The sequence below is a fragment of the Barbus barbus genome (assembly GCF_936440315.1).
Source record: "Barbus barbus genome assembly, chromosome: 28".
NCBI lineage: Eukaryota > Metazoa > Chordata > Actinopteri > Cypriniformes > Cyprinidae > Barbus > Barbus barbus.
Genome location: NC_136756.1, coordinates 7,180,617 through 7,196,254, shown reverse-complemented (window position 1 = coordinate 7,196,254; position 15,638 = coordinate 7,180,617). Strand labels below are relative to the sequence as shown.

The 15,638-nt window shown below is 36.0% G+C and overlaps 1 protein-coding gene across 2 annotated transcripts in view; it reads left to right on the top strand.

The window, feature by feature from the left end:
* The first annotated feature begins 209 nt into the window (after positions 1–209).
* LOC306847921 (dynamin-1-like protein) overlaps positions 210–15,638 on the top strand; it is a 29,826-nt gene continuing 14,397 nt past the window's right edge. Inside the window, exons 1-10 of one of the 2 annotated variants that reach the window (XM_079382165.1) lie at positions 210–362; positions 1,219–1,320; positions 1,614–1,755; positions 2,684–2,722; positions 3,130–3,176; positions 3,273–3,341; positions 3,430–3,516; positions 9,626–9,788; positions 9,880–10,000; positions 14,754–15,092. In XM_079382165.1, the coding sequence (XP_079238291.1) occupies positions 1,219–1,320; positions 1,614–1,755; positions 2,684–2,722; positions 3,130–3,176; positions 3,273–3,341; positions 3,430–3,516; positions 9,626–9,788; positions 9,880–10,000; positions 14,754–15,092 (1,109 nt within the window). In that variant the 5' untranslated portion in view covers positions 210–362. The remainder of the gene's footprint in view (positions 363–1,218; positions 1,321–1,613; positions 1,756–2,683; positions 2,723–3,129; positions 3,177–3,272; positions 3,342–3,429; positions 3,517–9,625; positions 9,789–9,879; positions 10,001–14,753; positions 15,093–15,638) is intronic. The other variant, XM_079382166.1, reaches the window with a different exon arrangement.

The following is a 15,638-nucleotide window of genomic DNA, read 5'->3' as shown; positions in this document are numbered from 1 at the left end:
ATTCCATAAGAATGACTTAAATCCTAATGCTACTGTGATTTTGAAGCCCACGGATGAAATATTGTAGGGGTCCTGATGCTGGAAAGGGGCGTGGAGAAGCGGCCATGACACGTTATGATTGATATGTCTTTTATCCAATGAGCTGAAAATAAACTCCAACGTCATCAATGCATTAACCAATCAAATTATTTGTAGCTGACGCCGGATCCGTCTTTGACAGCCTTCAGAAAGGGAAACCTCAAAACATGTCGGTCTTCCCGTGACTATACGTTGTATTTTCCATATTTGCAGCATGATAGTGAGCGTTATAACGCTCTGATTGAGTAAATCTGATTGTGCTCGACACATCGCATTACGGAGAGGTATGTAGCCTGTTTTGCTAATGTTTATATCTCCTCTCATGTAACCTTGTCCTGCTGGAAGCATCACACCCTGCAGGGCTGATGTCTGTCGTGAAATATTCAATTGAGCTGCAAATTAAATATCATACTAGTCTAATTTTGTTTCACGAATGGGTCATTTGTGCAGACTTGTGCTTTTAAGGACTATGGCTATGCATATGTGTGTGAGTGGACTGCAAATTAATCAAATCAAATTATTGTCATTATTGTCAAATCAAATTATTTTAAATGTGAAGCGTATAATATATATATATATATATATATATATATATATATATATGTGTGTGTGTGTGTGTGTGTGTATGAGTTTGATTTAAACATGAACAAATCTGCCAGTGGACAAATAAACCACATTGGCAGATATATTTTCTTGTTTCAAGTATAAACTTGGGCACAATTTTATGAATTTAAGACTTTCTGCTCAGATGTAAGGGTGAATTAAGACTGTAAATATATATAATATATATATATATATATATATATATATGTCAAAGACAAGACGTCTTTACGTTATGTATAGTGGTTTAATGATTTAATATATAACGCATTTTAAATGCAAATGCACTTTAACTTTTATGAAAATAAAATGTCAAAATATGGGTGAAATAATGTTCCATTGTCATTCAGAGTAACATATAATTAGTTAAAAGAGAAACAACATACTTATTCAGACCTGTACTTGTAAAAAGTGATCATGCAAAATAGAATTAGATTTTAAATGATTAAAAAGTTATTGCTGTGAAAAATCTGTAAAATTTGTATGTATCTCTATTGATTAATGCTTTACACCCAGTGCATCATTTTTTCTCTTTCATAGATGGAAACTCTGATTCCCATCATTAACAGACTGCAGGAGGTTTTCCTCACACTTGGAGCCGAGGTCATCCAGCTTCCTCAGATCGTAGTCGTGGGGTCACAGGTGAGTCGTGAAAAACATGTATGCTGTGAATTTGAGTCTATATGCAGTGTATTAGAATGTAAACCCTCACTACTTCAGGCGTGATCTTTGTTTTGTGATAACATCATGAAGTAGGCTTACATATAAACACAGTTCCAGTATTTTACATTTACATTTATGCATTTAGCAGACGCTTTTATCCAAAGCGACTTACATTGCATTCAAGTTACAGTTTTTACATTTTTATCAGCTCTTGATATTTTCCCTATGAAGTCAAGCATGTGCTCTGTTGGTCTCTTCAAATGAATCTACAGAGCAGTGGAAAGAGTTCAGTATTGGAGAGTTTGGTTGGACGGGATTTTCTGCCCCGAGGTTCAGGAATAGTGACTCGGCGTCCTCTAGTGTTACAGCTAGTGAACGTGCCCCCGCTGGAGGAGAGGCGGAAACAAGACAATGGTAACAACTTACAAGTGTTTCTCTTTGAAGGGTTTACTATATTGACTGCAGACACAAAATATCGTGTTTCAAAAAATACACATCTGAAAAATATCACCATAATACATAAACATTTTACATGGTAGTAAAACAACGTACTAGTTAAACTATAGCTCAAGTTTGAAGTTCAAAAATTCAGTTAAAACAATTACAGTTGAAAGCGTTTCTATTTTAATGTTTAAAGAAACTATCATTTGTTCCTGTGATCAAAGCTGAATTTTCTGCATCATTACTCAGTTCTTCAGAAATCATTCTAATGTGACAATTTGCTGCTCAAGAAATGTTTATTGTTATTATCAATGATAAAACAGTTTATGGAAACTGTGATGCATTTTTTTTCAGGATTTTTTGATGAATAAAAAGGTCAAAAGAACTGCATTTATTTGAAATAAAAATCTTGTGTGACCTTTGATCAGTTTAATGCATCTTTGCTGATATACATGTCGTTAATGTTACTTTTGACCAATTTATTCCTGAATAAAAGTATTAATTTAAGTAATTAATTTATTTAAAAAAAATGTAAATAGCAAAATTTTAACAGAAGCTATGTATTATGTATTTGTAGTTATATATATAAAATTAAGCATGTTAACAAAAATGAGAGCTTCTTATGGGCATCATATTTCTTCATATTTCAATGGGTTTCATTTTTAAACCCTCTGGGATGTCTTGTCCCATAGACTTTTGTTGTAAGTGCATTGCTGTCAATTATTGCTTTATTTTTTCACACTTAGATCTTATCTTGTTTTGAACCCGTAATGTTCTTTTTAACATCCGCTCTCTGATAATATTGATGTGTTCTGATCTTTCTGTGAATTTGTTCCTAATCCACTTTACAGTAGTGTTTCTTCCTAACGCTCTCTCTGCTGTCCTCTCTTTGCTTTCTCAGGGAATGGAGCTAAACACAACAGCCAAAACAATTACCCAGGTCTCTGTTCGTCTGCATGAACGTTCATCTGTCCATTTCATTCTTCTGGTGTGCTTCTCATCTTCTGTTTTGTAACTTGGATCATTTTTCCATCTGTTATGTTTTCATTTCTAAATCCTTCTGGTGTTTTTCCTGCACTTTGAGACTAGAGCAAATGCATGTTTGGGCTTCACTCTCTCAGTTGTGTACTAATGTATCTGGTGCTGCAACATTTCTGGTTGAATATTGATTTCACATTGTGTTCACGTCAGTTGTCTTTGCAGTCAAAGCCTGTAAAAAGCTTTTATTTCCGTTGAGGTCTTTTATGGGAAAAGGGTTTCTGCTGGGCTCCGTGTCATAAATATTGATTTGTATAATGTCTTGTGTGTTTGTGTTTTTCTCTCTCTCGTTCTTTGGTTCTTCTAAAGGTATCAAAGCAGAGGAATGGGGCACCTTCCTTCACTGCAAAAACCAGGTAATTATAGAGTTGGAGTTCTTGTTGAAGAAATAGGTCATTCAGAACCCGCTATGAGCCTCCACTCTATTGAGATGCGCTTTTCTCTTTGCTCAGATTTTCTCAGATTTCAGTGAAATCCGGAAAGAGATCGAGGAGGAAACCGATCGCAGTACCAATAAAAAGGTGCAGTGGAAGCGCTTCATATAGTTTGACATACTCTTGTGGTTCCATTTTAAGGCTCTGTTTTAATTGATCTCTTTTTCCTCCCCAGGGCATCAGTTCAGAGCCCATTTACCTGAAGATATATTCCCCTAACATACTCAGTCTGACGTTAGTTGACTTGCCTGGCATCACTAAGGTAACCACAATGACTGGACATGTTCTTTTACCATGTAATGCAAACAAACTCATTTGATTAAGGATAAAAAGCAGAAGTATTATATGTTACCTACTGAAATCAAATGCTGTCAATTTAACATGTTATTTTAGGACAATAAAGTATATAAAAATAAAATGATAGCAATAAAATAAATATGAGTTCACCATATACAGTGGGGGAAAAAATTACTTGATCCCCTGCTGATTTTGTACATTTACCCACTGATAAAGAAATGATCAGTCTATAATTTTATAATTAATAATATATAATTTTAATGGTAGGTTTATTTGAACAGCGAGAGACAGAATAACAACAAAAAAAATCCAGAAAAACGCATTTCAAAAAAGTTATAAATTGATTTGCATTTTAATGAGTGAAATAAATATTTCACCCCTTCGCAAAACATGACTTAGTAGTACTTGGTGGCAAAACTCTTGTTGGCAATCACAGAGGTCAGACGTTTCATGTAGTTGGCCACCAGGTTTGCACACATCTCAGGAGGGATTTTGTCCCACTCATCTTTGCAGATCCTCTCCAAGTCATTAAGGTTTCGAGGCTGACGTTTGGCAACTCGAACCTTCAGCTCCCTCCACAGATTTTCTATGGGATTAAAGTCTGGAGACTGGCTAGGACACTCCAGGACCTTAATGTGCTTCTTCTTGAGCCACTCTTTTGTTGCCTTGGCCGTGTGTTTTGGGTCATTGTCATGCTGGAATACCGTTCCACGACCCAATTTCAATGCCATGGCCCTGTCCATCGTCCCTTTGATGCGGTGCAGTTGTCCTGTCCCCTTAGCAGAAAAACACCCCCAAAGCATAATGTTTCCACCTCCATGTTTGACGGTGGGGATGGTGTTCTTGGGGTCATAGGCAGCATTCCTCCTCCTCCAAACACGGCGAGTTGAGTTGATGCCAAAGAGCTGGATTTTGGTCTCATCTGACCTCAACACTTTCACCCAGTTCTTCTCTGAATCATTGGTAATCTTCAGACGGGCTGTACATGTGCTTTCTTGAGCAGGGGGACCTTGGACCTTGCGCTGCAGGATCAGTTCTTCACGGCGTAGTGTGTTACCAATTGTTTTCTTGGTGACTATGGTCCCAGCTGCCTTGAGATCATTGACAAGATCCTCCCGCTTCGCTCTGCCATTTACACTGCAGTCTAGTCTGCGGCACATTACGGCTCAGACACGGGAACCGGAGCTGATTGCGGCCGCTCTAGTCAATGCTTGTGTTTATACTAGCACGTTTCTGTTTTGTCGGTACACGTGCGTACCAATCCGAAAGAAAAAAGTGAACATTTAAGTCAAATCCAACAAGGAACTTATTTTACAATGTTCCAAAAAAAATACAATATTAAAATATTAATATAAAAAATTAAATGCTATTAACATATATTTAGCATATTACAAATATATTTTGAGCACAAAGATAAGTAACACTTTATTTTAAGGTCTCTGTTACACAGTTTACATGTACTACTTACTATTAAAAATACAAAAAATATAGGAGTGCAATAATTCTGGCTTAAAGGTTCACTAAGCGATTTTTGCCAAACGAAGTTGATATTTATGACGGCGTTTTAGTACCACGTAAAAAAAAAAATAGAATCTTATGAGAATAATGTCGAAATGCTACGAGAATAAAGTTGAAATGTTGCGAGAAATTAAATCGTAGAAATTGTGCATCCCCCCTGGTTGAAAAAAAAATGACATAAAGCATCCCCTCAATACAACCACCACCCCCGTACCATCCCCTTTGGATTATTAATGTTGTGTATTATGTAAAACCTATGCACATGAAATATTAAAATTCTCACTTATGATAATTTATTAACTAAATAACGGTGATTGGCCAATCAGAATTTGGTACTGTAACAAGCTGCGCACAAGCTGAAGTTTTCATCATTTTTCGCGCAAAATCTTTCAAGCGCAACTTTTGAAGTTCTTTAAAAAGAAGACAACAGAAGGTTGATGATTTTTCAGATGATTTTTCCTTGATTAGAATTTAAACGCACTGCCCTGACATGACTGTGTGATGTGGCTGTGAGGGACTGAGAGACAATAGGAGAACTGACATTATTCGACTTTACAAAAAAAAGAGTCCAAAAGCATTCACTGCGCGATGAATCCTATTAGAATGCCCTTATAATTCCAGTAATGAAACAAAAAATACTCATGTATGAGTTTTTTTTTATTTATTGCACAAGCAGTACTTTTTTGCATATGTGCGCTAGTACAAATGTGCTATTCATTTTCAATTCAACAGTGCAGAGCAACTCGATATGTTTGAACGAATCACGATCCATTCAGATGGACTGACTTGTTTCTTTTCTAATTTAATTAGTTGTTTTGAATGATTCAATAAACCATTTATTAAAAAAGAGACTTGCTGCCACCTACTGGCGGTTTTATTGTTATATTTATTTATCCATGACAGGCCTAAACCTGCCAAGCTGCCAGCACAACAACACATTCAGCAAAATATTGTGTAATTATTAATATTCATCAATATCAAAATGATCAATATGAATTCCTCGATTTTAGGAAAAAAAAAAACGTATAAATAATAGTTATTTTAATGAGGCTAATTTTTCATTAAATAAAACCTTTTTAAAAATAAGACAAATGTTGTTATCATTGTGTAAAATTAGCAACGCCCCACCCAACTGACCACACTATCCCCCCTGTTTTTTTTTTACAATTCGACCACTGAGTATAGCCTATATTGCGCATGCAAATGGCCCGGATTGAAAGCACCGGCAGAAGTTGCCAGGCCACTGGAATTGATTTGAATATTGTTGCGTCCGAATGGTCGCATTATCTTACTGGGATGAGGAAAAGTCCATTTTAAGGACTCGCGGAAACAGCTTAATATCAAGAATATGATATTTATTAACAGACTGAACAGGGACCATTTTTGTATCTTAACATCAGCTCACACATCCAATTGACATTCCTTTGGGGAGCGCTGTAGCTCTCTTATTTAACCCTTTTCTAATACACTACAAATATATGTGGTATTATTAGCAGAAATCATACCACGTGTCATACTCGCGGAGACAGTATGAAATATTTCATGTCTTCCATTGCAGTAGTGTGCCAGCCCCCCAATAGCAATACGTTTTGTGCTTTTGGTAGCCTACTATTAATTTAAAACAAAATCTCAGCTTTCAAAATCAGTTTTATAGCGAAACACAAACTATGTGTCTTACAATAATCTTTAATGTGACGTGACAGATTGCTGTATTTATGTAAGAGCATGAAAAACACATTATTGTAATATACATATTCTTTGTATTTCACTATAACTGACAGAACTGAGACTTTGGAATATGTCCCGGTGCTCCCAATCCGGGTCATTTGCATGTGCAAAAGGCTAGAATATACTCTCAAAATATTAGAACTTTAATCTTTATTCTCGAAATATTTTGGGTTTATTCTCATAATTTCATCTTTATTCTTGAAGTATTATGAATTTAATCTTTTATTTTTTTAACGTGGCACTAAAATGCCGTTGTAGATATTTGAAAGCACCAAAACAAACACGCCCATACCCCAACAGAACCTCGCCCCTATTTTGATATCTCCTCCCAACACGTACGTACACAACCCTGGCATAACGACGATCGTAGAAACAAGCGAAGATAATACACAAGCATATTCAAACAAAAGTCAACACAGATAAGTTGTGTGAAAAAATGCAAAATCAATGCTACTCACCCGTTACGACCCTTTTAAGATGGTCTAGGGGTAAAAGGAGTAACATTGAGATTGTGGCAAATTGCAAAAGGATGAAGGAGGCAAGAGAAAATGCAAAGACAGCGAACTGCCAACAAAGGTAATTTAATATACAAAGTGAAAAAGAATCCATATAATTACGAAAATATAAATCAAAAAAGAAACAACCAATGTGGACAAATATTTACAATTCTGGAAAAAAAATGAATAAAAAACTATACAAATCAACCCAAGAGAAAGGGGACACTAGTGATGCCAAAAGAAAGCAATTCTACCTTATTTAAACCTCTATCCTAACTAAAGGAAAAAAAAGAAAATAAATCTTCAGCGCCAAGCGCCGTATCCTTCCCTACTCTCAACTAACAAAACAAAACATAAAGGGGGTGGTGTTCACCTCTTGCCTGGGGTGTCTATACACAGAGTTACCTAAATGACATCTTCCCTATCCACCTTCCTCTTGAGTAAAGAGTAAACATCATAGAGCATCAGCTCATCAAAGCTCAGAGAGCAACGCCATCCGAATGAAAAAAGTAACAACAAAACAATCAAACAAAAATGGCGAATCAAAAAGGTGGTAAGGTTTAACGAATGTCAAACAAAAGCCCGATTCGGACGGTAATTGTTTCTCATATGGACGTCTGTAAAAATGAATTTACATATCACCTCAGTGATAAAACTCATGGATTCGGACGGTGATTTATTCACAGTGGAGGAGCGAGTTCTGTGATCCTGCGAACCTGAGAACACGTGGCCAGTCACATGATTGTGTGCTGTAAATCAAATTAATTTATTTACTTATTATTGTGTAAAATGTATTGAAAAATACTTATGTAAAATATATTCTTATTACTCCGAGCATATTTTATCATGTATAATCCTATTTATTATTTGATTATTTAAATCTCCTGTTTAAAAATAGGAAAATGCGTGCTACAGTTGTATGTAATTATCCTCAATATATATATCCATTTATAATACACATTTTAAAATTGTATTGCATACCTGCCGCTGCCATAATAAAGACCCATTTCGAATGTTTACATGCTTTTCTTCTCTTTCTGCTCTCACTCGCTGTGGTGGAGCAATTATGAAGTATTGTTCTTTTAAATACTTTCCAGCATTTTAGAAATAAATATGTATGCAAATTACACCAAAGTGCAACAGTTACCGTACGGTGTTCGGGAGGGTTCAAAAAGGGTTTAAACGCTGAATTTTGAATCGATTTCTTCTCGTAAACTCAGAGATGTGGATTCGGACGGCAATTCAATTACCACACGACCTTGGTGTTTGTCAAAAAAACAGTAGGTAATTTGGCCGGGGATTTTTACGGAGGTGGTGAGAGAAAAACACTTACATCCTGGATCCGGACGGCAATTAAATCACCAACTACTCTCTGTATATGGTGAAAATCACTTACGTCCCCCTGAGAAACAATTACCGTCCGAATCGGGCTAAAGACAGGATTTTGGCATAAATCAATAAACAAACAAAGTAAATGTAAAATGACAGCAAAAAGCAGTGAGTAAAAGAGATCTCCATTCACTTCTTTTAGCATTCTTATATCTGCCGGCAGGATCTTTACTGGCAGCGGATAGGTCAAAAAGGAAAAACAACGCAACCTCGGTGTCCGATTCGAGCCCTTCCTGCTCCTTGAGTTTCTCTCCACCGCTGGAAAGCTGCTCCGATATTTTCCTTTTGCCTGGTCGTAACACTTCTTTTTAATATTTTGATCCTCCGATATTTTCCTTTTTTTTTATCTTCCAATTCTCTCTATCTATAGTTGATCTGCTAATATCCGTCCTGTGCACTCAAACTTAGCACTCTCTATCATTAAAAGACACACCCCTTACTGCTGATTGGCTACAAGTGTGTTTTGAGACTTGGTCCATCACTGTGGTCAAAAGGGTTTTTCAAAAATTGCTTAGTGCACCTTTAATACATTTTGTTATATTTCCAAAATATATTACCAAATATTTCTTGCTATACATTAAATGTAGGTTTAAAAATGTAGTTTTTTTCAGGTCTAGCCTTATGAAACACAGAAATAAAGGCGTCACTTTATTTGCACATAATGTATATGCTATATCATAGATGCATTCACTAGATTTGTTTTCAGAGCCTTCAAATTGCATATTGTTTGGAAGACAACATTGGGCAGGATGTGGAAATACATTTTTAATAATGGGTTCAAATGATTTTTTATTACATACTAGGAATTAGTGATATTATTTGGATTTTTTAAAATCAGATTATTTAAAGAAATAATCGACAGATTAATTGATTATGTTAGTTGCAACCCTAATTGATGTACCCGCTCTTTCTTTGTCACATGATGTGATCTGTTTTGAGCAGGTCCCTGTTGGTGACCAGCCTGAAGATATCGAGACTCAAGTCCAAGAGATGATTCTGTCCTACATCTCCAACCCCAACTCCCTCATCCTGTGTGTCTCTCCTGCAAACTCTGACCTCGCCACATCGGATGCCCTTAAACTGGCACGAGAGGTGGACCCAGATGGTGAGCGACATGCAGGGAATTCCAGATGTTGTTATTACACATTGAGCAGCACTGTGGGAAGGGAGTGTATTCATTGGCTGTGTGCGCTCAGGTCGCAGGACGCTGCTGGTGGTGAGTAAACTGGATTTGATGGATGCGGGGACAGATGCTCTGGAGGTGCTGCTGGGCCGGATCATACCTGTCAGACTGGGGATTATCGGTGTAGTTAACAGGTCAGTTACCCTATTACCTCTTAAAATCCAGATAGAGTAAATGTAACTTTAAAAATACAATTTTCAGATCCAAAATTCAATCTCCAAAGCAGCAGACTGATAGTTGTTATTCACTGATAATCTTCCCTTGTATAGGGCCCTATGATTTCCGCGATACGGAAAACGCGGAATCCAGTCATAAAAATGGAATTTACTGTATAACGTGGAACGTCTCGGAATTTGTGAAAGATCATATGGACTACTAGCTGTAAATATTAAGCAGAAAAAAAACTATTTAAATATGAATCATTCATTTTTTGCATGTGTCCGTGTGAATAAATACATACTAAAGCGAGTGTGATGGTCGCAGTGATTTCAGCGTCTGCTGTCTCACTAAATGAGGACATAAATACAGGAACAACATCTGCAGAACTGCTCTGAGAGTTTCTTCATAAGCATTTGACCTTTTCTTTTGAGAGAAACTATCGTCATATCATATACACACAGAAATGTAAAGGTATGCATGGCAACCCGTCAAAATAAAAGTTTAGTTTAACTTGAAGACATTACTATTGTTTAGTAGAATTTCTGTACTACTACTACTATTGCTAAAATTATTAAATATGTATTTTATTAAGCAATAATCACAACATATTTCTTTCATGCTTTTATTTTAATAGTAACTTTGTTTGCCAAAAAATAGTTTTATTAATTTTCATTTGATTAAAATATAAATTAAATATTTTATGCCTTCATTTGATAACCAGAAAAATTCAAATACAAAACACAGAATTTCTGAGGGGAGGAAAAAAACAAAAACATTTCATAGGGCTATTGTAAAAAGAAACTTTAATAAATGAAGTTGTTTCTATGCATTCAAATAATTAGACATGCTTAAACAGAGTCAAAAAGTCAAACATTTCATATAGGGCCCTAAACATTGTTACCAAACATTGGTATACAAATGAATTGATGTTAAATTGTATACATTTCATAATTTTAATTAATTAGACTTGCTTTTTTATTAATAAAATTTAATTTAGCCATAAAAAAAAGAGTCCAAAAAAATGTAAATGGAAAGAAAAATGAAAACGGAATTTGGAAAAAAATAAAACGTATTTCATAGGGCCCTACATGCAACACTTTATATTTAGTAAATCTTCCTGAAAATAGAGGATTAAGAAGTTTATATTGAACTGTTTTGTTCCGTGGCTATTTTTCACCAAAATGCAGATTCGTCACGTGACAATAACTTTCGCAAATGAGATTTGATGTATTAATTTATTTACAAAATAACGATTTAACATGTATTAAAATACCTATATGCAAATTTACTTTTGAGTTGAACATATAATTTTTTATAAATATTTAATATTTCAGCACCCAATTTTCAGTTTTCAGCATATTTTCATATTAATTATCTATTGTCAATAAATTGTAATGTTAATGCTGTAAAATTGCATATGGAGAACTCCATATATCATGTGCGTGTAGCACTGGCTGTTGTCAGACTCAAACAAAACTCTCACTGCATTATTACAATTAATGGCAAAATGAATGTTTGGAAATGTAAACTGATATTTCCTACTGACACGCTACAGCAAAAGATAGAAATAACTGACTTAAAACCATTTTTAGCTGCTGAAAATACTAGTGTTCTAATAATTTTGGCCACCACTGCATTAGTAGAACAGCATTTATTTAAAATTGGCAATTTAAAAGTTGTCGGTAACAATGTAATTTTTTTTCTGTCACTTTTAAGCAATTTAATGTGTCCTTGCTTAAAAAATGTCCTACCTAAAAAAGAAAAAAAAATCCCAATTAAAAAAGAAACACCTCTGAACTTTGACTATACTGGGTTTTTGTTTTTTTTCTGTGCAAAAATCATGAACGCCTCTAGGACTTTTAGCAACATGGGTGGTCATGTCACCTCAAACTGCACCAATCTGGACCTGCAGCAACATATTTCACATTTTGCAAAAGTACAGAGTCTGTTTTTTTTCTCATGAGGCCGAGTAGATCATTACAGAACCCATTTACATATGAAGTCCTAGAGGCAGAGCCGCAAAAACAGCCTGCTTAAGCGTAAGGGTCAGCGAGAGGGTGGAAAATGACCATGTGAAACTACTATTACAATATGCACACGAAACCTTGAATAACATTTTAAGTGCACCTCAGGGGAAAAATAAAGTGCTACAGAAGTGCAGCACACGGCCCTTTTGACTGGGTCTTAATCAACCATGTGAAAAAGCATTGCAACATTTTAACAGTGTAATTTTCTCACATTTCGAGTTCCTCTATCATAACCCTAAGCAGCAGTGACTGTAATATTCCCTATGCTGTTATCCTCTGCTCTCCCGCCCTGTCTATTCATGCACTAGCACCCAAGGGTACCATGTCTTCCCGCTATCAGCTACCGGAGAGCCGAGTTTGAGATAAATCAGTGGTTTATTCAGCTTTGGCTTTAGCATTTCCTTCAGGGCCTGTACGAATACACGAGGCAATTTAGTTGGGGAGAAGAACTGCAGTGACACTTTTCATTTCTCGGCTCTCGTTAAGTTAATCAGACGTAGCTGCGAGCCATCGTCTCTTCGGAATTAACCTACGCTCTCTTTGAGGATTCAACAGCGAGCAGTCAAACAGGAAAGCACTTGAAGATTTCCAAAGAGAGTGTTTATGGAAAGCAAGCACTGGCGACAAAATAAGACATGTTCGGTACAATAGATTAGTCAGTCATTTTCGTTTTATCAGTAGTGTTTGCTCAGTGTTACTGTTGCTCATACTTGAGGTCAGAGGTTCAAACTAATCCCTGACCTTAAATATTAAATTGAAGCATGCATCTAGACCAGCCGCGTTTGTGCAACAGACATCAATGATTCCTCAAATCATGTGTTATTGAAGAGAGATCTGACTTACTGGTGGATGAAATGCACGTAACTCCGACCTGTGCCGTATCTAGAGACCAGAATATCATAAATAGGCCTACTTGGGCCAGTTACAGGGATCCATGCAGTATGAAAAAGTCTGGATATTCTTAGATATGGAGAAAATACATTTCCAGTCTATTGCCTGTATTTTTTTTCTAAAATATAAAACTAGCTTTTCTAAAACTGAATTCTAAAAATGAGTGTTTTTGATGGCATTTGGAGCAGTTTAATGATTATTTAGTGATCGTTTAAAGGAATAGTTCACCCAAAAATAAAACGGCTGATAAATACATCACAGTAATCCACGTCTCCAGTCCATCAATTAACATCTTATAAATCAAAAAGCTGTGTTTATAAGAAACAAATCCATCATTAAGATGTTTTTAACTTCAAACTTTTGGTTCCAAGCTAAAATAAACGCTCTCCATCCGTAATATTGCTTTCTTCATTGAAAAATTCATCTAGTCTTAATCAGGAGAGAAATATGCACAGATCAAGCAAAAAAGTCCAAAACAGTTCTGAACAAATATGTCCTTGGATTTTGATGTGAGGGGACACCAAACCCACTGAAACACCCTAGCAACCACCTAGCAATGTCCTAGCAACCATTCACAACACGTTTTCTTTGAGGCTTTGTTAATAGAAGCAAAGGTAGAAACTTGTGTTTTCCAGTAGTGGGCAGTATGCTAACAATTTTCAGTTTAGCTCTGTCCTGTAAGAAAGCCCTGCAGATTAATTTAGAAATCATCATGAAAGAGCCGTAGACACTTTTGTCAAAGAACAATTCGTGCCTAATGATTTCAGCAATCTCTATATTTAAAGTCATCATGAAATCAATAGCAACTTGATTTTCTGTTTTACTGAGCCTTTCTTGGTCTCATTATGAATGACTCCAAAGGAAAAAGAAAAGTAATAAATCGCTCCGTCTCTAAAATGAGCTGTTTTCGACCCCTCCAACCAGCTTTCCTATACACAGCCTTTAAAACTTTGAGGTCAGTAAGGTTTGTTTTAAAAAATAATAATTTAATATTTTATTCAGCAACGATGCATTAAAATTGACATTTAAAGACAATCAAAATTTTATAAAAGATTTATATTTGAAATTTTGCTGTGAACTTTCTATTCATCAAAAAAAAAAAAAAGACAATCACAGTATGCACAAAATATTAAGCTAAAATATTAAGACAACTGTCTTCAGCGTTGGTAATAATCAGAAATTGTTCTTGAGCAGCAAATCAGCATATTATTATGATTTCTGAAGCATCATGTGACTCTGAAGAATTCATCTTTACCATCACAGGAATAAATAACATTTAAAATATATTAAGATAGAAAACAGTTATTTTTAAATTATAATAATTTTCACAGTATTACTGTTTTTACTGTAAATTTAATTAAATAAATGCAGCCCTGATTAGCATAAGAGACTTACAAACCCAAGCTAGTGTCCTTGCTGCTCAGTCACTGTGAATTTTTGATTCATTTATTTATTATTATTTCTCAAAAGGTTCCTGATTTCCTGAAAGGAAGAGACCAAGGCTGCATAACATCATGTTTAATGATCTAGAACAAATTCAAATGAACTTTAGAGATAACCAAGTAAATAGATGCAGTTTTTATGTTTGTGCCCTACCACTGAATCGCACACAGAGGATTATGGGATATTATAAGAAGCAATAGATACTACCTAAAACCTATTTGATGAAAGCATCTTATCAGACAGGATGTTGAGCAAACAGTGAATTTGGATGCGCTCTGGTGCCTTCCTACTTCTTTTATAATTTTTCAGGCTTCAATCCACTTTTCACTGCCCAGTCCTATAATCCTTTTTTCTTTTACTTCACCAGGAGCCAACATGACTTGAACACCCAAAAGAGTCTCGCCGACTCTTGCAACGACGAGCAGGTGTTCCTGCAACGGCATTACCCGTCATTAGCCTCCCGCTGCGGCTCGCGCTACCTGGCTCGCACCCTGAGCCGACTGCTCATGCATCACATCAGAGACTGTCTCCCAGAGCTCAAGACTCGAGTCACGGTACTCACCGCCCAGTACCAGTCCCGACTCAACAGCTACGGCCAGCCTGTTGAAGACCACAGTGCCACTTTGCTGCAGATCGTCACTAAGTTTGCCTCCGACTACTGCAACACCATCGAAGGCACTGCCAGACACATCCAGACCTCTGAATTGTGAGTACCTGCACCACCTTGCTCTAGGATGGTTTTTCTGCAAAACGAGCTCCTTTAAACAAGTTGTTTTTCCTATTGCCTCTAAAGGTCTTTTTACATTTAAAGGGATTAATAATTAAAGCTGCAGTCCGTAACTTTTGGCGCTCTAGCGGTTAATAAACAGAACTGCGTGCGTCTTGCGGAAGAACATTGTAGCCGGAGCTACTTCTCTCTGTTTATGTCTATGATAAGTCACACAGGTACTGGGCTACTCCATAGTGGTACCTACCCAAACCAGTATAAATAGTCCGAATATAAACACTTATTATAGGTGTACCGTAGTGATTCAGGACAAGCCAAAAACACGGCTTGGAAAATGGATTGATGGTGTACTTGCTTATTATATCAATTTTGTAAATTTTGAACACAAAAAAGTTACAGACTGCAGCTTTAATAAAATGATTTAAAATAATTTGATTTGATTTATTTTTCAGGTGGTTACAACCAGCCACAAATGAGTTTTGCCCATTTTTGTGTTGCTTCACACAGCAGAAAAACTAAATAATG